The 26874-nt window shown below is 40.3% G+C and overlaps 1 protein-coding gene across 1 annotated transcript; it reads left to right on the top strand.

Moving 5' to 3' along the window:
• The first annotated feature begins 644 nt into the window (after positions 1–644).
• On the top strand, positions 645–24533 carry vps53 (VPS53 subunit of GARP complex). Its single transcript, XM_008309758.3, has 22 exons — positions 645–804; positions 1194–1274; positions 2231–2280; positions 2382–2448; positions 5829–5915; positions 6318–6433; positions 7316–7435; positions 10255–10333; positions 10422–10565; positions 10659–10801; positions 11695–11836; positions 12640–12738; positions 13407–13501; positions 14509–14751; positions 15704–15851; positions 16824–16906; positions 17010–17088; positions 17242–17390; positions 18049–18118; positions 18207–18344; positions 23592–23696; positions 23835–24533. Exons 1-22 carry the CDS (start codon positions 718–720, stop codon positions 24003–24005), a joined length of 2496 nt encoding a protein of 831 aa, XP_008307980.1. The 5' UTR covers positions 645–717; the 3' UTR covers positions 24006–24533.
• The last annotated feature ends 2341 nt before the right edge of the window (positions 24534–26874 follow it).

The raw sequence follows: 26874 nt of genomic DNA, 5'->3' as shown, positions 1-26874 counted from the left end.
ATATTTATGTCTGCTGTCAAACCGGGAAGATAAAGAAAGCTAAGCTTTGGTGTGGAAGGACATCAGTCGTTATTTTGTGCAACAAAGAAAAAAATCTCTACCAATTCCTTTCAGAAAGTATCACATAAAGGCATAGTTTAAAAAAGCAATTACTTTGGTCATACATAATGAAACATCTACATTTATTCCAGCACCAACTTCTGTTTCTGGACACATTATGTCTAATCATTAAAGCTGAAATATTATTATATATTTTTGTTTTTGTGTTACTGTCCTAAAGATGCTACACTGATAACCTCTGATCTTAAGAGGGATTATAATGAAAAAAAAATGTAAAATTAGTTGTAGCAGTACTCATAGTAGTAGTAGTAGTAGTGGTAGCAGCAAAACAACTTTTGCTCAGCAGACATTTGCTGTGGCTTTGCCCCTTTTTAAGTAAATATTACATCTTTAGCCGCTCTAGTTTAAAAAAGCTTTATAATCTGACCAACAAGCTTGTTTTTTAATACTCGTCTATGTTGTACATATAAGTACTAGTCTCTTTAGTGTTAAAAAAACCCTGCTTTTGACTGAAAACTTAAACTGTCCAGCTTCCTCTTCCAATCCACTAGATGGCGGGGTACTCTTCTCTTCTGAGTTTTTTAGCAACAAAAAAGAAGAAGGCGGAGAAGCAGGAAGTGGAATGCCGGAGAGACGTCTCTCTGGTCTGTTTTGACAATGATGGAGGAAGAGGAATTTGAATTCACTGAGGATTTTGAGGCTATTTTGCATCTAACCCCGGAGGGTCAGCAGGCTATCGACCAGGTGAGTTCTAGAAATAGTTGTTCCTAGATTTTAAGCCGTTTTAGTTGCCATTGTAACACAGAGACAGATGTCTGTTCAGGCTAACCAGAGCTGCGACTCCCAGATCTTTGGCTGACGTTTACACTAAACCGTACTTCAGTATATCTGAATACGTTAATGCCCTTTGTTGTGACGTAGATAGTCTTATATTCAATATAAAAATATTAATAAAAAACTAAACGTGACGCTGTTTAGACAAAAAATAGCTCCAAAGTGTGTGAAATTGATGGTTAGCAACACTTCTCCGTTAAAACCATTATTATTCATTTTAAAGCAGCACCAACACACCGTATCGAGATGTTAGTTTTAAAGCCATGATTTAATAATTTGAACATTTTTGTTTTTGCAAGGTTTTCCCGAGCCAAGATCCATTGGACAGAGCAGACTTCAATGCTGTGGAGTACATCAATACTCTGTTTCCCACCGAACAGGTGCATGAGACTAACGCAGAAAACTGTTTTATTGTGCTGTCAACTTGTCTTATTTATGGAGATAAGTATTAATGGTGTCATTTTTTTTTTACCAATCAGCTATAAACAATAATTGCAATAATACAAGCACTGACGTATGTTACTCAGACGTCACCTCCAGTGATTGTGAAGACTATCAAACTAAAGTATTGTATGTCTTGTCCATTATTAAGCTTTGGTAATTGACACTAAATAGTGAGTTTGTCTGGTCACATTGGGACCCTGAAACAGAAAATACAAATTTTAGTGTTTTTCAACACATCACCAAACACAACCACCTGCAGCCAGGGTGGGGTTTGAACCTGCAAAGTTGGGAATCCAAAATGTTTTGAATTACATCATTTTTAAACATTTCGAGATCATGTAATTTTCAGGCCCAATAATTCAGAACAGTGAAAATATCCCTAAAATGCAGACCTTTATTAGCAAATATTTAACTTGATCTCTACAGTATGTCTATTTAAAGCGCAAAACACTTTCATTTAAAAAAATTAAATCTTTTTTGTCTCTATGTTTGTGTGTATGTCATGCACACTGATGAGTAAACAACCGTAAGAATAGATATTCAGTGTCAAATGTTGCCTTGTCTCAAATCTTCTATTCGCATCCACGTATAACATGCATGCAGGCATGTGTTCACAGTGTCCATAAGGGGTCACTGTAAACCTCTACTTTGTACCTATGTATATAATGGAATAGAAGGGTGCCTTTTATTTACCAGCTTGGGTACTTTGTATGTCTCCAGATGATCATCTACATACTTACTGCCACATCCACATCCACATCTGAATGCAAAAATCTACATACTTACTGCCACATCCACATCTGAATGCAAAATACCCATGAAGCACGAATTTTCATATATTTGTACATGCTCTGGGTTTCTCTGACTTCCTGTGTCCACGTTTTCCCTTCAGTCTCTGGCCAACATCGATGATGTGGTGAACAAAATCCGTCTGAAGATTCGGTTAGTGTGTGAAAATGCTCCAATGACAACATATTTGTGCTTTTTGTTTTTTGCCCTTGACACTTTTTTAACCTTTGTTGATGTGATGTCGCATCCTACAGGCGACTGGACGACAACATCAGAACGGTGGTGAGGGGACAGACCAATGTTGGACAGGATGGCAGACAGGTGAGACGAGATAACACACTGCAATTTCTGACCACTTTGTCCACTGGCTCGGTGTAGAAATACAGTATCTGGAACTTCAACTACCCACACATAAATACACAACCGCATTTGTTCAAATTATGTCCTCACCACTGTGGCAGTTTATCCTGAGAGTGCTTTAAAAAGTATCCATCTCCTGAAGTGAGAATGGTGCCATGAGTTTCTAGACAAACATCTTTCCCCCTCCTGTGCTTTCCTTTCCTCCCTTCGGCTTCCATGGAAAAGGACAAGATGACTCAGAGCCATTCCCGGTGCTTAAACTGCACCTCTTTACGGAAATCATGTCTGGGAAAAAGATTCCCATATGTAAATTCTTCGATTATTTTAAACCACTCACTCTGGCCTTTCTTCCTTTATCTTGCGGGTACAGCACAGACAAATAGTTTCTGCTGATTTATTCCAAGTCATAGTTCACACACACACACACATAGTTTGTGGTTTTAAGGAATCGGACACCTGACGGGCTGGGGGTGTGTTTGTTTGTTCTGACCAGCTGACGTGAGTTTGGTTGAGTCGTCTGGCTCAGTGGCCCCCTGTTTTCCCCTGTTCGCTACTGTTTGGTAGCGGAAACGCTCTAGATCCCATCCAGACCAATAACATTATACAGTCACACACGGTAATTTCAGTTTGTTTTTCCAGCCCCACAGAATCATTCCAACATTTCCCAGGGGGGAAAATCAATTCTGCAGATGGAAAGATGGAGAGGTGTTTCATTTCAAAAAGGGGATTGAAACATTAAAAAACCAGCAGTAGAATGAAACCAAACCAACAATATCAGCAGTTTTGACATTTGTTGAACCTTTTCTCTGAGTTGAATGCAAGTCACATGCTAAGACTTAAAATAGATGCTTTGCAGAGAGGAGTTTGGAGAGAAAGATAAGGGATGAGTCACAAAATGTCATGGGTTTGATCTCAGTTGTTTCTTTTTTTAATCAGGCCCAGAACCTGGTAGTGAATAGAGGAGATACATGTTTTTTTATAACAATGTTTCTGTTCTTTTATATATTAGTCAGAATGTCTTCTTGCACTTGTTTCGTCACTTCATACAAAATCTTGCTTTTATAGCTCACTTTTAGTTTAATGAATTCATTTCATCTCACTCACTTCTACTTTAGTTTTTACTGTATTTACTTTTACTACAGTTGTACAATTTCTTTAGATTTAATAATTTCATACTTTTATGTTTATTTATTTTTGTTTTTGTTTGACTTACATTTATAATTTCAATTAACTGAATTTATTCGTTCACTTGAGAGCTGAGTACAATATCACAGACATCTGTACTTACTTTTTGAGTTAAGCACAGATATACAAGGTCATCTGAACTCTTATGTTTGTGGGATTTTTTTTATTATTTCTACTGCAAGTCTGATTCAGCTGCTCTGTAGACCATCTTTTCAGAACATGTCTAATATTTATGTTTTTCAATGTAATATCGACTTGGCTGTACAATATTAGAAAATACAAAGCTGGGTGGTCTTCTATTCTATGGAAACACGTGTGAATTTTCCACTGGTCAGAGTGGTTACAGAGAGAACAACTTCATGGACGACGTGTGTTTTCATTTTTGGTTTCTATACATTTTTGGTCTAACACCAGGTTTGTACTTACAATTTTAAGAAACAACTGTAAAACGGGGAATATTACAGCAGTAGCATGTTGTTATCTACAGTAGGTTGAAGACATTTACGTTGTCGATGTGACTGTTCCAATGTTGTTTGACTTAATTGATTAACAGCTCATTTTCTGAGCTGTTCTCCCTGTTGCTAGATGAGACTCTCATCCCTCTAAACTGTCTCCCTGACATGTTTACATCAAACCGTCCGTGTGCGGAACGGCCACATAGGTTGGTCAGATTTATCCTCCTTCTGTCCCGCACAACAGATGTACCATTTAAAGTATACATAAGATGTTTGACAGACGAACGATTGAAGTGTGTTTACTTCTCCTGTAACTGGTGGAAACAAAGACGCTCTCCGCTCCTTTTTAAGCCCGTATTACCACCTCATGTGTGCCATGGAACATGTGCTGCCCATTTCATGTTGAGGGGAAAACATTGGTGTACATGTGTGAGGGCTGATAACATCTTGGCCATGTAGGCGCCTGCTGGGCAGTGGTCTCCCCCTGCTTTCCCCAAGGCCAAATACAGGAAATGAGTGGTAGGAAGTGAGCCAAATAGGCTGCGCTGAATGCGCACAGGCGACAATTGCAGCCTCAGAGGTTCTCTCCTCTTCTGGATCTACTTTGTTGGCCCAAGTTTTTCTCAAGGGGAACTCTCTGAAGATCCGACGGCGCTCCCTTTTGGTTTTTTTTTTTTTTTTGGATCAAAGACTAATCACATAAACAGCCTAAACTTCCCTTTTCATTTATGCAATCATCTAATGTCCAGAGGGCTTCTGAGGCGCACATGTCAAAGGAATCGATTATTTATGTAAAGCAGCAGACAGCCTGGGCTCATCTGTAATGAAGAGCGCTTCATATATCCCTCTTCGTTTGTCTCTGTGGCAGAAAGCCTTCACTCAGAATCCCATTACGCAGACTAAATGATGTTTAAGCCTCCAGGTGAACTCCTCTGACTTTACGACCAGGTTGTTTAGTGTGTTTGAAAAGAACACACAAAGTCAAAAGATATTAAGATGTGACATTAGTCAGATGGGAGGATGATTCCTCTGCTGCCAGTGCAGGCTGTATTTATGTCCGTGTGTATGTGAGTGTATCCTCGGGTTTGCCATCCACTCACATCTGAGAGGTACTTGTAAAAGTAGTAAATTCCTCGCACAGCTGGTGCCGGCTGTTAGCATTCCTCGTGTGCACATGCACATGTGTCTGAGGAGAGCCAGAGCAGTGTCTGTAGCGCCGCCCCAGCATCAGGCCAAGTGGAGCTAATTACCTTGGCATCAGATGTCAGTGCAAAAATTTGTGTTTCGGGCCATCAAAAAGCAGCTGCCCTGTCAGATGATGAGGAAATCAGAGAAGCACCGCAGCTTTCCAACAGTTCAATCTCTCTGATGTTCTCCAACAACCATCTGGCTTTACAGGTTATTACATGGAGGTTGATCATTGATAACTTTGGTTCAAATTTCATATCGCTTTCCCAATTGAAAGAGGGATTCATCGTAATTTTCCGTATTCGCTCTTTTCATTTTTTTTTCCCTTCTCACCCAATTGTTGCTGCTGTGTCTGCTTTGACCGGCGTCCAAAAATATCTGAGCTTGATCAGGCGTCGATCGGTCACACGCAAGCATAAACGTTCATACACATACTCAGGTAGTCCACAGCAGTTAAAATAGGTTTATTGCTGTGTTGTAAATATCATTGATAATCTCTATTGTCACACGCAGGCGTTGGAGGAGGCTCAGGTCGCCATCCAGCAACTCTTCGGCAAAATCAAAGACATCAAGGACAAAGCAGAGAAGTCTGAACAAATGGTATGTCCGCAAAACACGAACTCACAAACACACACACACACACCCTGTCAGGACATGACCCCAGGAGTACCCAGGAGATCCTGCCTGTATTCTGTGCTTACAATAGAGGACGGTGAGGAGAGTTATTTAAAGTGAAGGTAATGCACCTTCCATGTGTCTCTGTGCGTCAGCGAGAGTGAGGAAAGGCCAGTAGGATAAGTCAGTAGATAAAAGATAAGGGGCCAAGACAAGCAAACAGATTTGATGTTCACCGTCTACCTTTGGCTCCTTTCAGAGAACCCTTTATTTTTCACGATCATACATATGTTTGCATTTTTTTTTGCCTCCTGTTTTCTGACTTGTCTTTTTTTTTTCCTCCTGTTTTCACTGCTGAGCAGCATCTGACTTGTTTCTCCTGCACAGGTCAAGGAGATCACTAGAGACATTAAGCAGTTGGATCACGCCAAGCGTCACCTCACCACGTCCATCACTACTCTGAACCACCTGCACATGCTGGCAGGGGGGGTGGACTCTTTAGAGTGGGTACAATCAGATGTATAATGTATAATTTCATTCTTGTTGAAAATAATTGAAAGCTGCTGCATGATGCTACTGTCGTTAATATTAATAATAATAATTAGTGTCCAGAAACAAGGTTTGAACATTATTACAGACTCCATCAGATAAACAACCGGTTCACAAATGTGTCTCAAATGACTACAGTAATGAGTATATAATTGTCCTCTGTATGGCATCAGAACATCATCAGAAATACGTAGATATTGGTCCCCCGGTGGAAATCATTGGTGTGACAGCTGTTACTACGTGAGCATTTTAAATAAGAGCAAGTATGATGAAACAGATGATACAGTATAAGAGTATATACAGCGTCGAGTGTCAACGTCATATCGACAGGTTTGATTTGCTTAAGATTTAGAAAAAGACAAATATGTTGACCCCCAAATATTTACACATATAATTGCACACATTGTGAGCAGGAAAATATTGTATGGTCTACTATGGACTACTATGGCCTACTGCAGAGAGTACGTACTTGAATGACTTCCTGTGGAGCTGTGAGGTAACACAGGAAGTCAGTCCCGCATTACGTTACTGACTAATCCTGTGGCAATAACACCAAGTCAACAGAGCCCTGCAGAAAAAAAGCTGCATTTGTACACGTTAAACTTTCATCGGCGTGATTGGATTACTGCATTAGGACAGTAATACCTGCCCAGCCCGATATGCAATCCAAAAAATGCTAACAAAGTTGTGGACCAACTAAACTACAACCAAACCCTGTCGTTTTAGATTATTTTTGACTTAATGATGATCACATTTGCAAGAACAGATGTTCTCTAAAAAAACAAAACAATAGATTTAATGTGTCGGTATTTTTTGTGTTGTTCTTTGTGTTACAGAGCTATGACCAGAAAGAGGCAGTATGGAGAAGTGGCCAACTTGCTACAGGGAGTGGTCAATGTGCTTGAACATTTCCAAAAGTACATGGGCATTCCCCAGATCAGGCAGCTCTCTGAGAGGTAATCAACACCTCCCACACACACATACCCACATATACATGCACACACACACACACACAAAGACAAACATACTTATACTCATGTACTCACTCAGCTCAAATATTCACCAGCTCTTGGATTTAAAAGTGGAGACAGTTTATAGCTGCAGATCTCCAGTATATTGCATTGTGTGTTTACGCAGATATCCACTAACACACTTATAGTTTCACACGTGTAAGACAGCTCCCTCAGTGATAAGGATTTATTCTCTCTTTTATTTATTCCTGTGAGAAAAATCCACAAACAAGCTCAAAAGAGAATATCAGTGCACACATCTGTTGCTTATGAAAATTCTCCTTATCATTGTTCCAGTGTTGCTAACGTTTCCCTAGAAAATCCGAGTGAGCCATTGTTGATGTTTGGAATTGTTGAAATGTGGTGTTGGTGCCAGAAGAGAGGAAAGGTTGGCCTGCTGTTGTTTCTGTTGTGACTAAGGTGGGGCAGACAGGCAAATAACAGCTGCATGGAAGAACTGACTCCACTCAAGAAGCAGATGATAGGAGAGAGACGCAGGAAAGGGCAAGAAGTGAGGGGCAGGGCAGACAGCTGTACACAGCACAAATAGTTATTAGAGGAAAAATGACTGGTGCTCCGTGAGAGACGGGGACTTATCACCACTTATCGCCATTTCTGGTTCAACCCCCCCATCAGGGGTCTCCGCAGCTGCGATCCACATAGTGATTTTGTGTGTTTTATGTTCAATGCCTTTCGAGTTGAACCTACTATCTAAAGATGTGGCCAAAAACACCACGAAATAAAATGTCGGATTTTTGGTAGAGCTGGTTCAAAAGTTATCTGTTATAGAGTTTGCACTTTCTCCCTGTGTGTGCATGGGTTCTCTCTGGGTTCTCCGGCTTCCTTCCACAGCCTAAAGGCATGCTCATTAGGGGGGGCACTCTAAATGGACCATAGGTATTGAATGTGTCTGTGAATGTTTGTTTGTCTCTATGACCCTGAGAAGGACTGGCGAACTGTCAAGGGCTGTACACTGCCATTATTCTTAGTTAGCTAGGATTGGCTCCAATGGCGCCTGGAATACGTAGTAGATGATGGATGGATGGATGGATGCGACGGATTGGCTCCAATGGCGCCTGGAATACATAGTAGATGATGGATTAGACCATTGTCTAATTTTTATTTCTTTAAGACATGCATGAAAAACTACTAAGCTGCAGACGTCAACAAAATAAAAGCATGAAGTCTAATTAGAACTCATTGCATCAAATCATGCGCTCCCACTAGACAACAGCTGAACAATGCATCAACATAAACAACGCTACACACCAGCAAAAAATTAAACAATTACAGTAACAGGCCAAGCATAGGATTCCCACCATCACAGGTTTCCAGTTTCCCACATAAGGAAGTGCAGTAGTTGTCAGACTGTGACTGCCATTAACTCTCTCGCCCCTCACTTTATATATATATATATATAATATGTACATAGTTGGACCAAATGTAAATGAGACTGTGATTATATTCACCCAGCTGTTGACCCATAACAGAACCATAAACACTGGATGAATCGAATAAAAATGATGAGCTGAAACAGGAGCTGCAGGCAGAGAATGTGATAACAGACTCACGCCCGTGTTTACACACAGAGAAGTGCACATTTATTCTACAGAGAGGGATTGAAATAACCTTATATCATGTTACATGGCAGCCATCAGTGATGTCATCATCTCAACCCTCTGCTGTTTATTCTGCACAACTGTCTTGACTTTTGGTTCCTCCACCGCACTTTTCAATGAACGGTCCCTGAAGACCACGCAGTCTCAGAAAAGTAAACGGCAATAACTTTTTGGTTTCTCCTGTCGTCTCTGATTCATCTCTGTGAAATGTGCGAAGTCTGTCGGATCATAATCGACCCCATCTCTCGCTGACAAAAACAACTGAATCATTTGGTTTGTTTTAACATGTATTCTGTGCATTTTCTAGATCTGGTGCTGCTCTACTTGCTGTACCGTCTAGTGTAAATCCTGCAGCCTGTGTTTGGAGTGTGTGTGAATAGGCACTACAAGACAAGTGTGTCCCCTTCCGTGGAAAAATAGAAATAATAATTATTTCTGACAATTGATCACAAGTCAGATATTTGGCAAATGAAATTGTTTGGCTTTTTTTCTGGAGAGTCAAGCACTTGACACAGCTCTCGAACAATTGCTTTTGTCAAAGGCTCTTGACATCTGAATAGGAGACACTTCTTATGATATGGTAAAGAAAGACGGCACAATTCATATTGTATTTATCTTTTAGTGTTTCTAATCATTTAATTTTTTTAATATGGGCCTGCAGCTTTACCAAATTGAGAAAACTAACCCAGGAGATTTAATCCACATTTTAGTAAAACAATCTTGTGTCTAGGGGTGTGTATTGGAAAGAAACTGGCCGTATGATGTGTCACACTACAAAGGCAACAATAGGATATATTGCGACATACCGCGATAGTATAAGCATGAGAATATAGTTATCTTCAAATAATTAAATTGTATGAAAACTCTTAACATAGTAAACACACAATGCTGTTCCATGCTTAACATCAGGTTACTAAAATCCTACATTTGTTGTCGCTAGAGAAGAAATATAAGCACAAAAAAAAGAACCGACACCATGAATATTTCCATGTAAATTGTTCTTCAAAAATCAATACTGTGCTGTCGAATATTGAAACGATATTGTGAAACAAAATATTTCAGTATCGACATTTTCTTGCACCCCTACTTGTGCCTGATGAACATCTCAGGATATAATTAAATTCTTTCTGTCACTGTTTTTCCTAGGGTGAAGGCAGCACAGAGTGAGTTGGGAACACAGATCCTGGCAGATTTTGAAGAGGCATTCCCTTCTCAGGGCAGTAAGGTAAAAATCTTAAATGTGACTCACACGATTTTCTTTTTAATCAGCATTAAAGATTAAAGATTTAACCTTCGTTCCATGCCACATCCAGAGACCAGGTGGTCCCAGTAACGTCCTGAGAGATGCCTGTCTGGTGGCCAACGTGTTGGACCCTCGCATCAAACAAGAGATCATCAAAAAGTTCATCCGGCAGCATCTCTCCGAGTATCTGGTTCTCTTCCAGGAGAACCAAGACGTAAGTTTCCAAAGTGTATCTCGATGACGGTCATATCTCAACGAAAGGAATTTCTGTTTTTTATGACAAACGAAAAATCTCCCTGTTGCTCAGGTTGCATGGTTGGACAAAATTGACCGTCGCTATGCGTGGATCAAACGGCAGCTGGTTGACTACGAGGAGAAATATGGACGAATGTTCCCCGAAGAGTGGTGCATGACGGAGCGTATCGCTGTGGAGTTTTGTCACATCACCAGGTAAAAAAAAATACACAGTATTACAGGGAAATAAAACCCCACTGTGTGTAAGTCAAGCACCTTGATTAAGTCAAATTAATGTTTTAAAATGCGTCATACAGGCAGCACCAAATGTAGATGTAAATATAATGTATATATACTTTGTCTTTGTAGATGTGTAAATAATTCTAAATGTATCTATTGTAAAGTATTATATATATTGATACATCTATATATATATATATACATATATACAGTATATAAATATATACATACATATATAAAGTGTATATATATATACATTATATATATCTATATAAATCTGAGCTGCACTTTCAAAAAGCTTTTGAAAGTAACTCTCACTCTTTTATTAGGAACACGACACAGATCCACAGACCTGCAACAATGAGCACAAGTTACATCAGAGTATTTTCACATTCTGGATTGTATAGTCTGACATCTATAAGATGTGGTAACTTCCACACAATACAACGAGTTTAAATAAATAGTGTTAACATCTAGAACATGAGCTCTGCTATTTATATTAGTTTGTAATTTGTCCATCCTATTATACACTGAACAAATGAAAATTGCCCAAACTGCCAGCGAAGTATTAAATGAACCACAGTGATACCGTGGCTGTTTTGTGCCATTTTGTGTAATTGACACAGTTGCCCTACATGCACAGTGACCTCGAGCCATTGTTTGTGCGTTTTTTTTTTTTTTTTTAAATTGGCTGCACAAATAGAGAACGTCAATGCCATTATTACTAAAATGATCTAGCTACCTGCAGCTACAAGTTAATAACATTCATGACATTCATGTAACAATTTACAGATGATATAATGTACAAACATATTTAAATTATTTTGATGTGGTTTTTTTTTTTTTTTGGTTTTTTTTGCAATCCTTAGAGCTGAGCTGGCCAAAGTGATGCGAACACGAGCCAAGGAGATCGAGGTGAAACTGCTCTTGTTCGCAATCCAGAGGACGACCAACTTTGAGGGATTACTGGCCAAACGGTTCACAGGCTGCACCCTGACTGATGTCCCCGGAGTAAGAAACCATTAACATTCAACCAATAAACCGAGAACGTCCTATGGAATGTTACATATATGACAGCTTCATTTTACCTAGTGGGATTTTGACTGTGTGAGCTGACAGAGTTACTGAGATAATACAGAGTTAATGCTAATTACTTTGAAGGTCAATACAGTAACATTGGGATACCAAGTCAACTGGCCAATCAGGAAGTCCACAGCAGAGACAATGGACAAAGGACACAACAGCTTAAATGTTTTGATTAAAAGTCCTTGCACCGTACGTTTATTTATTTAATTTTTTTATTATTATTTACGACATCCAAACCACAAAGCATTACTAGGAAATTCTCCCTCCATACTCCAAATTACTACAATACTTTTTAGGTGTGCAACACCTCTTAGGTTATTGACGTCACCACCCACAGAAATCCATTGTTCCACCGCTGAAACTGACATGTGAATGTGGAAGTGATACCCTAAAGATGGATATATTTGTTTTTTTTAGCACATTCATGCTGTTTGTGTTTAGATGTGATAATATTTCAGTCACACAGAGGCTCCTTTGTCTTCAATATCTTTCACACTCCTGCCTGCTGGGTTTGTAATTCCACCAGGGATTTGGTGGAGCTGGAATTCCATAATTTGAGGTGCAGTTTCATCAGAGCTGACAAATAAAATTGCCAAAAGACAGCAAAGAAGTTGACTCAACCTAAGAAAAATAGAAATTTGAGTTTAATGCTCCCTGTTGCAATTAAATACATACGGTTGCTTTTAACTGAGTAAAAAAGTGGGGGGAAAAAATCTCTGTTTCTTCAGCAAAAAAAAACAGAAAGTCCTTTAGACGCCACCAACCCCTTCCTTGAGGATGAGCCGGGTGAGGATGTGGGCACCGAAAAAGACGAGGACCTGGCCAAGGTAAGATGCTCCCATGAATCATCAAATATCGCTTTCAACAGTTTAGAGAAGAACTCACTAAATAGGGGGAGTGCGGTCCGATTGCAGACCATGACGCCGTCCTATCCAGGCCCAAACCAAAGTTAAGATGAGGATTTGGGCTAAGGTATCAGACGGTTGTTTTAATGATATTCGATCCTAAAATTTTAACATCAGACCAATACTGATCCTGAGTATCAGCTCCATCCATGATTTAAAGGTGTAATGCCAAAAATCCATGTTGCCAAGTTTTTGATATTTGTAGTATTCATGTCTGATACTATCCATTATAGAGAATTATTGATAAAATATATTGATTTTACCTGACTATAAAGTGCTTTCACTAGATGAGTATATAGGTTATATTTTTTTTTTTTTTAATTTCCAAAAGTTTGATAATAGTTGTATTGGACGGTACATGATACCTCAGACCGGTTCTATCCAGAAGAATTAGATCATATGCAGATGTTCTTAAACAATTAGTCTCTGTGCGTTCATACCCCTCAGGTCTGAAATTATTATTTCTGTAGATTATCCAGGAACCTCCAGTCTGATTTGTGACTTATGGTTATTAAAATGATTGAATCCCCAGCAGAAGCAACACAAGCCTGTTGTTCCACTAACATCTTATTTTCCTCCTCTCTCCTCAGCCCAGGAAGCCCAAAGCTCCAGACAACCCTTTCCATGGCATTGTCTCCAAGTGTTTTGAACCGCATCTGTATGTCTACATAGAATCCCAGGACAAGTGAGGACGCACACAGACACACACACGCTGTGACAAACACAGGTCCTTATAGCGCTGTCCTTCACAGGCCCAGAATGAGGAGCAGGTCGTGTATAAATCTGGCACATACATTATTTTCTCCATTTCCCACACATCAATCAGACTCCCCCTCCTCCCTTTCTCCTCAGCTGCCTCCTCTGTCTTTCCATCTCTTGTTCCTGTACATGCCTCCGTCTCCGTTGTGGCAAAAATGTTTCCCATTAGCCGCAGGACCGCAGACACCAAGAGAAGGAGAGGGGAAAGTTAGAGATTCAGAGCTGCCTGTTCTCACTCTGTTTCTCCTCCTCTAAATACACTTCTTTTTTATTTCAAATTTACTTTGATTTTTTTTCTCTTCATCTCAAACTAAACCTTTTTCCTAATATTTGTTTGTTTTTTTTTTTTTTACTTTTCCTCCTCCACCCTTCATTTCACCATCTGTCAGTCACTCCCATCCCCTCCCCCAGTCATTGCTCCGTCCTGAAACTGATCACAGACCTGGGACTGCACCATTTGTACGCTGCTCCCAGCTCTGGGGTCGCCAGTGCTTCAAATAGTGTTTCCCTGTCCAACAGAAGAGAATTGACCTATTCTGCAGCTCCAACCTCACTCCACTTCTGTCTCAGGGTTTTTAAAGAGGCAACAGCCAGATCAGCTTATCCCTGGTGGGGCGTAACAGGAGAGAACAGTGGCGTGCTTGTTTAGTCCTTGGCTTTAGTTCTAATACCGAGTAGGCTGGGGCTACAGCAACCAACTGTGGACCTGTTGAGTGTAGCATTGTGAATTATTATTTTTTTCCTTCTGTTTATTCATCTGGTTCCCCGAGATCAGCTCTGTTATTTCATTCTCTCATCCATTTAGCAGGATTAAAGATGAGCAGCATGATTTAAATGTTTGGATTTCATCAACCCTAATTTCTTTCACGTGTACTTAATCCCATTATCCGTTTGTGCGTTTTCGTTCACTGGTACTTTTCTGTGCATGTGCAGGAATCTGGGTGAACTGATCGACCGGTTCGTGGCTGACTTCCGAGCACAAGGCCCACCCAAGGCAGGCACGGAGGAGGGTGGAGCAGTCCTGCCCAGCTGTGCTGACCTCTTTGTCTATTACAAGAAATGTATGGTGCAGTGCTCGCAACTGAGCACAGGCGAACCGATGATTGCCCTGACTACCATCTTCCAAAAGTTCCTGAGGGAATATGCCTGGAAGATCCTTTCTGGAAACCTGCCTAAGTAAGACTTGCTGAGGAAAAAAAAAAACAATTCCTGTTACGTTATTCATTAATGAAGCAGGAGGAGAACGGAGAGAAAACACCTACAAACACAGGGCACTTAAAAGAAAAGAACAAACACTCTTCTGTTAGTCGTGAAACACACCGTATCGCTGTGTCATTCTTAATTTGTACTTTCCATTCATACAACTCTCGACTTGACTGCTCAGTTACCATACCCGGGTTTACATTATGCACAAATTTGTTCCTCCTCATGCTCTGATGAGGAGCCATTTAAGAGTTTAATAAAAACTTAATGCTCTCTGTCTTCACTGCATTTGATGTTTTGCAGTTTTAAGATTTGGAGAAATCTGGAGTTTGTTACAGTGCGGTTTGGCTTAATGTGTCACGATTGAAAACATATCTGGCCCAGTGGCCACATTAAACCCGTCGTACTCGCACAGCCACAAGCACAGGCACACACACACACACAGATTTGTGCTGTTTGTGTGTCAGAGCTGCACTCGAGCTAATGACAAACTTTCAAGGACCGTCATATACTTAGTTCCAAACTGCCGTGTAAAAACACAGTTGTGTTTGTGTGTTGCATGTGCACAAACGGACACGCGTTTTAAATGTGGATTGCTTTGGATCAGTTTCGAAAAAACACTTCTATAAGAATTTGGCTCCGTGGTGTGGTTTGTACTCACACATGTCACATGTAACATCTATGTAAACAGACTCTAGTCAAGACCGATTAGGTTTGTTTGTACCGGTCCGTACTTGATGGAATATTTTCCAGAAGTATTTTTAGTCCTTCATTGAAGCAGTTTGTCCTAGAGTGTCCTGTGACTAGTTGGACCGATCCGTTAAAAACAAACACACAACATTTTCCACAAAGGCAAGGACTGAAATAAATGAATAATGTGTAAGGATTATTGTTTTCATCTTCTTTCTCTTCTGTGTATGAACAGGTCCAACAGTAACAGCGGTGGTCTGACCATCAGCAGTCTGCTGAAGGAGAAGGAAGGGTCAGAAGCTGCAAAGTTCACCGGAGATGAACTCTGTCTGATCTGCAGTATCCTCAGCACTGCCGAATACTGTTTGGCCACCACACAGCAGGCAAGCATGCGCACACACACACACACACACACAAGTGGATACTTACGTAGCACTAAGGTTGTGTCTTCTATTGATTTTACTGCAGTGACACCATCTGAACTTTAGTTTCTCAGGTACTGACTTGACTCTCGTTCGCACCAACCGCTCACTTCAGTGACTGCTACAACAAGTCCAAAAGTTTCATTCATGCTGCTTATGCTATAAAGTGCATGCAGTTGTAGCTAATGGTTTGAAAATGCAGCAGTGTGCAGCAGTGTTGGCACTTTTATCCGTTGACCATATTATTATTTTTTTAGGAGTATTTAAAGCGAATGTAAAGAACCACAATTTTATTTTCAGCAACATTAAACAGCCGTGCTTTGCTCTGCGGGGCAGCCAGGGCTGCTGTAAATGTTCACAGGCGGCTCCACCCATGACGGCGAAAAGCCACATTTGAAGTTATGCTCTTGAATTGATAAATAAAATTCCTCCCCGCAAGTGTCCCAGGATGCACCCATGTGACTTGCACCCTCCCGCCCTCTCCTTTCAGTCTGGCTGATCCTGCGATATAAAATACGGTCTGACTCCAAAATGTACGCCATATCATCTATGACCACAAGGGCCACCAGCTAAAATAAAACGCTACACTGCAGAATTTAAACCGCTGCTTTTGAAGAAAGTTAATCGAGCGGCTGAAAAGAAACTAATGGACTGACAGGCACTGATGGTGATGGTCTGATGACATTCAAGCAGGAGATCATCTCCTAAAGATGATCTGTGCTCTTCAGGCTTTTTAAATAAATAATCTCATTGGTTCTTGGATTCTTGTCAAAATAAATGTTTCAAAATTAAAAGCGACTGATTTACCGACACCACTAATTCATGTTTTTTTTTCCTCTTAACAACCACTCCGGATGAAAAGACCGGAAAATACAGTACACTGAAAGCTTTGTGAGTTATTTATATTAGTTATATATGTGTCTTGATTTCCAGCTGGAAGAGAAACTGAAGGAGAAAGTGGATCGAGTTCTAGTGGAGAGGATAAATTTGACGGGAGAGATGGATACATTTAGCACGTGAGTGATGTTTAAAAATCTGCCTCATTTTTTTTTAATTAGAAATGACTTTTCTGATCATGAAAATATTTAACTGTGTCATATTACATTTCTTTTTTCCCAGTGTAATTTCAAACAGTATTCAGCTGCTGGTTCAAGATCTGGATGCTGCCTGTGACCCCGCCCTCACTGCCATGAGCAAGGTTGGACACAGGACTCACAAATGATGTTTATAACATCAATTTGTGACCTTTTTTAAAGACCTAATTCATTGAAATGTTTTTTTATAATGCTATGAAAAGCATTGTGTCCACTCTACTCGAACTTCTGTCTGTCCTTTCACGCCCAAACCTTAGATGCCATGGCAGAGCGTGGAGCACGTAGGCGACCAGAGTCCTTACGTGACGTCCATCATCATGCACATCAAACAGAACGTACCGATCATCAGAGACAATCTGGCCTCCACTCGGAAATACTTCACGCAGTTCTGCATCAAGTTCACAAAGTAAAAGCACAAACTCTTTACATCATACATGTCAAACTCAAGGCCCGGGGGCCAAATGTGGCCCAACAAGCCGTTTTGTGTGGCCCTGCAGGAGTTTCTTAACCTTTGAAATTAAAAGTTTTTATCATCAATCAAATAATAATCCATTGCAGAAACATGTCTTAGTCTGTTATGGAGTAGTTACATCTATACCAGGGGTCCCCAATCTTTTTTGTTCCTGCTGGTCAGCCAGTACCACCCGTTACTATAGACAAGTAGCGAGGTACTGAGCATCGAAGGATCATTAAATATTCAAAATAAAATATCTAGAGTCTGAATGAACTATTATTTAAATAATGGATATGACTGGACTTTATTTGAATGAAGTAAATTAGTTAAAATTCAAGTACATTTTTTCATTGTGTCTCACTGTGGCCCGGTACCAAATGACCTGTGGACTGGTACTGGTCCGCGGACCAGGGGTTAGGGACCTCTGATCTATTCATTCTTCCAGTTATAACCGGCCCTTTAAGGGAAACTGTATTACTAATGTGGCCTCCAGTAAAAATGAGTTTTGACTATGCTTTCCATAATCACACATATTGAAACGAGTTTTTTTTTTTAAGTTTAAATTCATGTGTCCTGTGGTTGATGAATTGTTGTATTGTCCCCTGTCTAGCTCTTTCATTCCCAAGTTCATCAACCACCTCTTCAGATGTAAACCCATCAGCATGGTGGGAGCTGAACAAGTACGTTTGTTTCCTTTTGGTTCCACGTTCACTGAAATCAGTTTGGCTCAATATTTAATCTCGAAAAATGTCCTACATTTCTGTACAGCTCCTTCTCGACACCCACTCCCTGAAGACCGTCCTGCTGGATCTGCCCTCCATCGGCTCCCAAGTGCTTCGCAAAGCTCCTGCCAGCTACACCAAGATAGTGGTTAAAGGCATGACCCGCGCAGAGATGATACTTAAGGTGATGGATGAGGGCGGGGGGGGGCTGTCTTTTGTTCCTAAAGCCAACAGAAGTGATTTAACAATAACATTTTACCACTGAAAGCACAAACAGAGACTGACTCGAATCCTTAGGGTGAAATAGTTTTAATCAAACACTCCATCAGTACCACTTCTTTTTTTTTAGGTTTTTATGACATTTCACTTGACCGGTTGAATTCCTGTCGGGCGTTCTCAGAAATGTGGCTTCAGTTTCTGACCTTTAAAGGAATTGAACTCTAAATGGACTGCACTGTGTGAGTGCCTTTGCCTTTATCTGGTCTCGTCTGGGCTTTTTAGCTGATTTAGAGCTAAACTCTGACATGTCCAGTAAAACACAAACTTCGGTGTTGATGCTAACCCCTCTTGACAAAGCGTGTGTGGCCCAACCAGCAGCGAAACGCTTTTTCCACTGTTTGGGGTTCAGTCGCAAGACATAGCAACGTATCAGTCACCACAGGTAGGAAAAGGACTTAAATTGTACCAGTGTGCCCCGTCCAAAAAAGTACTTTAGATGCTCGAGCGTCTCACTGCACCTCAGGTGGAAATTTACTCAGAACTAGAGCTGCAGTTATTGGTTATTTTATTAAAAATAATCGGTTGATTTATTAATTAATTATAGTGGAATAGTGGAAAAAAAACATGACTAAAAAAGGACAAATAAAACCACAAAAAGTATAAAAAAAACGATAACGTAGGCATAAGATATGGCAGGTTTATGTATACGTGTGTGTATATATATATATATACCTACATGTATATATATGTATGTATATATGTATATGTATAAGTATATGTATGTGTATATATATGTGTATATATGTATATATATATGTATATATATATATATATATGTATGTTGTCTTTTCCGAACTTCGCTCTACTCTTTGTTGCGATTCCAGCATCATGTGCGTAACAATAAGCGTTAACTAAGCTTTGATTTGGGGAAAATTGCACTAGAATATTTTCTCAATCAATTCAATATAACCGTTACTTGTTTTAACGCTACATGATATTTATTATATAGAACATACACTACTTTCTTTCAAAGCTTAATGACAACGTTGCTTTTTTTTATCCTGTTGATATAATAACGAATGGTTCAAACGTAATTGGAAAGCTATTTGGAGATTTTGGTTCACTTTTTTATCTGTTGCTAATTTTGTTCGATATCTAGTTTTCTAGAGTTTGCATTCAAACCAAAGAGGTCAGTTTCTATGCAGAAGACTGTTGCTTTAATGTATAAAGGCTTTTTTCTTACAGTTTGACATGCAGCGTTTCTAGTATCCAGGTCAGATTAATTTAATGGTTTGATGTCAGAATAGTGACCTCCAGAATAAAAGCTCTAGAAATACTGGTTTGAAAAGTGAGAGACAGGCAAACAGAGGTTAACAAACTAACGCATGAATGCAGGAAGAATCTGTTAGCGAATGAGCGGAAAGTATGTCTGAGCAGATAAATGAAGAAAGGCAACTGTGTGTTACACTTACACTGGGGGAGAAAAAAAAACCCCAGGATTCAGAGTCAGCCTTGACTCTCAATTATCTCCTGAGACCCAAGAGGACTCTGGTATGTGGTTGCCATTGATTAACCCCTCTGTAATTGACTGTCCCGGGAGTGTATGGAAATGTACACAGACACACATATACATATGGAGACAACATGCCATTCTGTCCCCATGTCCTCTGACTCCTGTGAGGCCTTTTTTTTCCTGCAGTTATCTCTGTGTTTACAACAGGTACTTTGTGCTCTATTTAAACTGTGCCGCGTCTGTCGACTGTCAGTTGGTAAACGACATCCATTTAATGGCACAAATACATAATCCATCTCTTACGCTGCCACGGGCAGACCTTATTTTTGGAGGCTTGTTTCTGCTCTGCTGCAGTCTCCTGCACATCTCATATGTAAGGAGTGCCTAGGCCTTTTTTAGAAGAAAAAAAGAAAAAAGAAAGAAAGAAAGAAATGCCCCGAATGCATGTACATAAATTTCAACTCATCTGCCAAACATTAGAGGGCGTTTCACGTTATAGAATTATGGAATGCTTTCACATCAGCCCAAATACTGTCTGCTTTCTGTCTGACTGCGGGTGCCAGCGGGCCACTTTAGTCGGAATGTGAGCTATATGCCTCCTCAGTCACAGAGCTGACGCCGCATGAAGGCCTTAAGGAGTGATTCACCTTCTTAATGTTGACAGCAGAGCACAAAACAATCAGTGTGGAGGCATTGAATCTGATAGAACAAAACCATCAGTCAAAAAAAACAGATCTTTCTAAAGAAAGACAGGCGGGGATGTTTGAAGGGGAGTAATCACGCTGCAGGAGAGACAACAACTGTTTGTTACATTTGGCTCTAAAGAGCAACAAAACACACACACACCTCTGAAAGGAGAGTCCACACGGCCACAGAGAAGGTTCTAGAGCGGCAACCGTCTCGAACGACTCAAACATCAAGGTTACTTGAAGGTAATTGCTTCCACCTTGGGCCGAGGCCGAAGCTTCTGAAAGAAAAAAACCCATTGAAAATAAGGTCAATAAGACAGGAATCCACAGTCGTTTCAGATTGACGCCGTGGGTCCAGATTCAGTCCATTTTAGTTTGGAAAAAAATGACACATACAGGACAAGAAAGGAGAACTTTTTGAAGTTTTAGATGCTCCCCTTGAGATTTGAGCTCCTGACCCCTTTGTGGACTTTAAATAACTAACGTGACGTGGAGTGTGACTGGATGGTTTTGCCGAGTTTGGGTTAGAGCCTGCAGAATGTGATGGAAAGGTTTTTGCAGCTTATATTTTGCTTCTAGAAATGTTGTTTTTTCCTGTTTTTAAGGTAAAATGAACTGGAGTTTTGACATGGTTTTATTTGTGCATTGTTGTGAGATTATATAAAATTTAAAATAATTGAATCCCTCTACTGAAGTTGAAAGTGTACGCAAACTGAATATGTGCTCACATAGTTCGTGTAGCTAGTTTAGCGTGAAGTTAGTTTTTTCACTGTATTCACATAGTCCTGATTTAGACAGTGGTACAGTTTAAGTTTAAATTTTCGTTTTATTTGACAAACTATCAAAAACTACTTGTTTGGTTTCCTTATGCTAGCTGAATTCCTTTTTTTTTTCTTTTTTTTTTTCTTTTTTTTTAGTGACGTCTGGTTTGTGTATTTTTCTGCAGGATCCTTCAAAACGTAACAGAGATGTCAAAAGTGTGCTTGTTTGGATGAATGTTTTTGGCTGGTCCATCCTGTGAGACAGTGCTCACTTGTGTCCTAAGCACACATAGGATTCTTTATGTGCGTCTGCCTCAGCCTCTCCTGGCCGATGCGCTGCCTGTGAGACGTGGCTGTTTTCCACGCTCTTCATCTCAGCCTATCACGGCTCCGACCTCCTCTGTCTTCTCCAACCTCTGAAGTTGAGAGAGAAAAAAAAAAAAAGGCAACCCCCATCCCCTTAGCCTTGTTCAACTTCCCTCTCCCCTTCCTTGTCCTCCTCCTCGCTCAGTTTCTCCCCTTTTTCTGTTTTAGTGCCAAACTTCATTCTTAAACTCCCTCTCCCTCCCTCGCCTTCTATCCCTTTTTACAAGGTCGCTACAGACCTTTCTCTTGGCTCGGCTCCAGGACAGTTGCTAAGTAAATCACTCAGTCAGCAGGGCTGGTAGGGAAGCGAAAAAATTCCACACAATCTCCAGGTCTTTCATGCCTGCACTTCCTCCCTTTCTCTCCCACCTCTCATTACTCCACCTCGCCCTCTCTCTGCAGCTCACCTCTTCATGTATTTTACCTTGAGCGTGGAGCTGGAGGTAAATCCTGAAAGGATAGGCAGGACTTTTTTTAAAAATGCAGGGTAAAGTTAAACCTTTTATGGAAAAAATGGTCCCTCTGTGCATGTGTATGGTAGAGATAGGAAGTGGGGTCTGTGGGCCATGTGTCAGGCTGCCTGCTTTGTAGTGGCTTGAAGACGTGATCTTGAAGAAGTGATGAAAAAACCTTACATTTTTCCTCCACTATTGTTAAAGAAATCATCACTAAAATAAGTCCTAGCCTTGTGCCCCACTAAACTTCTCATGCCTTCCTTTGGCCAGTGCTGATTTTTTTTTTTTTTTTTTTACACTAAACCAGACTTTTTCCAACTCTTTCCAGCAAATTCTTGCCCTCTCATGCATGGAATAATTGGCAGATAAAATAAATAGAAAACAAGGGCTTAACGTCTAAATATATAACCAGCCTTGACTCTGTTTCCATCATTTGTAGTAACCCCCACTGCATTCCCTCATTCTGAGCCACAGTTGCCCCATGTGGTATCATTTAAAGATGTCTTTGGCGTCCTGAGATGGCGCACAGGAGTTTCACAGTCGCTGTTGGTTGGTGGCAGTCGGCGTTAATCCCGTCAACTCGTGATGTTTTATGACTATGAAAAAAGATGACTCACAAAAAAATCTGGCAGGGACAACTTATAATAAGCAGTCATTTCAATATGTAAACTGAAGGAACCAATCAGAGCTGCATTTGTTCGAATATTTACATGCGAATATTTTGTTTTCACACATTTTAAATGTAACTACTTTTATGCAACATAAACTCGTCCATTTTATGCTAGCATTGCCAGCTTCTGTCGCGAGGCTACTACTGCTGCTCTGAGCAGATCGAACGGTTGACAGCAAGAAACGAGAGCAAGGATTAAAAATACTACTGCTGCTCTGAGCAGATTGAACGGTTGACAGGAAAAAACGAGAGCGAGAATTAAAAATGACGGTCTCCTTTGCGATATTATTATCAGATATTCATTTTAAACCAATCAGTTTTTTGCCAGATCTTGTTAAACATTTAAAGCATTGAACAATGTAATGCGTTATGTTTCATTGATTCCATCCGCGCCCCTCACTTTGGGAACCTCTCCGGTAGATGTTGAAGAACGAGCTAATCTGGCTAAGCTATGAAGTTAGATTCAACACAGCCTCACATTTCAAAACATTAACATAAATGATGTTGTTAACTTGCTGTAAGATTCAATTAGAATAATAAATGTTCCTAAATTATATAAATAATATATGTTCAATTAAACATAGTTCCCTATTCATAAAATCCCAATTAAGATTTCAGTCAGTGCAGCTCCAATTTACATCTGGTTACTGCAATAATTACATAATAATAAATAATGGCACAAAATTGGGACTAAACTGCAAGTTCCCCCTGGTGGAAGTGGACGGTGAAGCCAACTCTAATCACTGATTCTCCTGCAGGTGGTGATGGCTCCGCACGAACCCCCCGTGGTCTTTGTGGATAACTACATCAAGCTGCTGGTCGACGGCAACCCTGAGACCTTTCAGAAGATTCTGGACATGAAGGTCAGTGTTGGTGAAAGTTGATGCAAACGTTTCAGAATTGAAGTTTAGATTAACCTAAACGTAAGAAGTTGGATTATTTAGTGATGTTTTCTTCTTTTCTGTTTTTCTTTCCCTTGTTGTGTTTTTTGGTGGCTGTAGGGGCTGAAGCGCAGCGAACAGAGCAGCATGCTGGAGCTCTTCAGGCAGAGGCTGCCCACTCCACCCTCAGGGGGCGATGGCGGCCCCTCTTTGTCGTTCAGTACCCCTACACCCGAGCAGGAGTCGTCTCGCATCCGTAAACTGGAGAAACTCATCAAGAAGAGACTGTGATCTCTACGCACACACACACAAACACTATACGCTCGCACAAAAGGACTGGGACACTTGTGCAGAATGAGATGTTGTATAATTTATTCCTAAAAAAACTATTCTGCAACAAATGACCTTTTTTTGCATTACACTTAAGTTAAACATGGCTGATGCTGGATGATGAAGGATTATGAATGTTGTCAGACGCCTCCTGTTGTTGCTTCATGTGTCTTTTACATCTGTAATTTCCTGTTTTCTTCTCGTTTTACTAACCTCTCATTTGTAACACTGCAGTACATTTGCCACTAACGTCCACCCAGCGAGATACAGCTGCCCCTGGGATGTGTGTTTTTTAACGCCGGGGTTCACCAGCAGCTCGCGCTTAATCAAACCTGATGTTTTCAGTGTAACATGCTGCGAGGATTGCCACGGCTGTCTTCAGTTATTTAATTTAATCATTAATTATGCGGGGTATACCGGGTCAACATCGCATTCTTCCATTAAAGTGGAGTCATAAATGTCTGAATAAATTCTGTGGCCTGAACCAAATTCTCTTTGGAGAATCATCTTTGGATTTCCTACATATTCAGCGGAACATCCTGAGGACACTGTTCTCTGGATACAATATTATATATACTTCAGTTTGTCCATGCAAACAGGAGTATACATGCGGTAAGGCTGGTTTTGGAAAGAACTTAATATTCTAAGATAATTTAATCCTGTCTTTGTGTTGGCATGAAAGCTAAACGTTGTTTATATGAAGAAAAAAAAAAAAAGACTTTTCATCAGTCTCAACTCCACTGCACTGTATGTGTAGGTCAAATTACAACCGGCTGTGGAAAATAGTTGTTTTGTTAAATGCTGTAGGAACAGAAGTAAAACCTCAGCACCAGTGCGCAGTAGCTCTCGTATTCTTCGCAGTAGTCTGAGTCATGTCGGATACAGCAGGTAGATAGCATACTGTGTGCGCTCTAGTTTCTCCGATTGTGACGCTGTTTCTCATCGTGCAGCAAGTGAGTATCATTTTGTACCAACACCAAAACAAAATAGATTAGAATCAGGCAGGAGGCAAACCAGTCTCATTTTGCACTAATATTCACAAATAATCATAACACATTTTATCATCCCTGTTTGACAAGAACGTCAGAATGGAGTCTCAAGAAACCAGTGGATTTAGACTGAATTAACTGATACGTTGAACTCTCATTTAGATCTCATTTCACATGCCAAACACTGGGGGGTTTTTTGTGTTAACTTTAATGGGGGGGGGCAAACAAGTCTGTCCAAAACCCAGGGTAGAGGGCAAAGATCCAGGCCCTAGGCCCCAGGCAACACTATCAGCAGCTCTGACCCCAGTAACCACTCACCTTGTGGTAGTGCTAACCTCGGGCTTTGTTAATGTTTAATCGAAACTATTAGAATGTACTGCGTGTTAAATTTAGGGGCAGAGAGTGGTGGAGTTATCTGGCTGCTGCAGACTCACCGAAAACACTGCAGAATCCGATGATTTGGCTGAATAGCTCAACAAACTGGGATTACGGAACTGAGTGGGAGTTTTTGTGTTTTTTTTAGCAACCTTAATGTTTCCAGGTCCATGTTTGAGTAACAGTTCTCGTTTGGAATCAGATGATTTGATTGACTGACTCGACTTAGTGGACTCACTGTATGAACAACTCGTTAACTAGCTATGATAATTAGTAGTAGTAGTAGTAGTAGTATTGTTATTAGTATTACTATTAGTAGCATTGGCCAACAACAGTGACTCTAGTGCATTGTTTCCCAGAGACTGGGTCGTGACCCTCAGGAAGGTCGCAAGAGTTTTTTGGGGGGGTTTTCTCGCATTTTTTTGGGGGGGGGGGTTTTCTCGCAAGAGTTCACAGTCATCGCAACAGCTGTCTGCATCCAACCTCAAAACAGCTGCCCCTTTAAAAGCTCCACCTGTGGTTATGTCTCTGATTTATTTTCAATAGTGTATAATTAATTATAGCCTATGTATTTATTCTTAACATTATGTCCTATATTTCTGCACACTGGACAAAAGTGCAAAAAGCCATTAATTATAGCCTATGTATTTATTGTTAACATTATGTCCTATCTTTCTGCACACTGGACAAAAGCGCAAAAAGCCGCCACTTACCTCAACTGCGTTCTAGAACCGATTAAACACAATGTAACTAGTACCAAATAGGCTACTTCCTCAAAACAGCTGCCCCTTTAAAAGCTCCACCTGTGGTTATGATTTATTTTAAATAGTGTATAATTAATTATAGCCTATGTATTTATTGTTAGCTTCAACAATAAAATATCCTCATTAATGTCAAATAGGCTACTTCAGGATACCTTTTTTGTAATTCAATTACTGTTTTTCGTTGTTTAAAATTTGAGTAATGCTAATTGTTCAGCTATCACTTGGTCAACAATAAAATATCCTCATTAATGTTCATCAGTGGTCCAGTATACCTTTATTTTGTGATTTAACGAATAATGTTTATTGACTTGGCTCGCGAAGGTTTGTGACTTTTAAAATATGGGTACCCAGAAAAAAAGTTTGGTAAACACTGCCCATACTGAGTGACTGTGCCAGTCAGTGGTCCAGTATACCTTTATTTTGTGACGTTCTAGATAATGTTTATTGACTTGGCTCGCGAAGGTTTGTGACTTTTAAAATATGGGTACCCAGAAAAAAAGTTTGGTAAACACTGCCCATACTGAGTGACTGTGCGAGGGACCGAGTTCATAACATGAACCGAGTTTTAATACCAACCATTCTGTCAGCGTCGGTGACTGGAGAGTTTTGAAAACCTCCCCGTCCCTGGTTCCCCTCGTCTCTGGTTTCCTGCTTTAATCTCTCGTCCAATCAGAATCCAGTAAAAGCTTGAAAGGGCGTTTC

This window comes from Cynoglossus semilaevis, chromosome 4 (assembly GCF_000523025.1).
Source record: "Cynoglossus semilaevis isolate Cse_v1.0 chromosome 4, Cse_v1.0, whole genome shotgun sequence".
NCBI classification, from domain to species: domain Eukaryota; kingdom Metazoa; phylum Chordata; class Actinopteri; order Pleuronectiformes; family Cynoglossidae; genus Cynoglossus; species Cynoglossus semilaevis.
This window is presented reverse-complemented; position numbering and strand designations above follow the sequence as displayed.

Coding starts and splice junctions, on each gene's coding strand:
- vps53 (XM_008309758.3), top strand. CDS start 718: ATGATGGAGGAAGAGGAATTTGAATTCACTGAGGATTTTGAGGCTATT. Junction 2,449..5,828: donor TTGGACAGGATGGCAGACAG/GTGAGACGAGAT, acceptor TGTCACACGCAG/GCGTTGGAGGAGGCTCAGGT. Junction 15,852..16,823: donor GTTTGGCCACCACACAGCAG/GCAAGCATGCGC, acceptor CTTGATTTCCAG/CTGGAAGAGAAACTGAAGGA.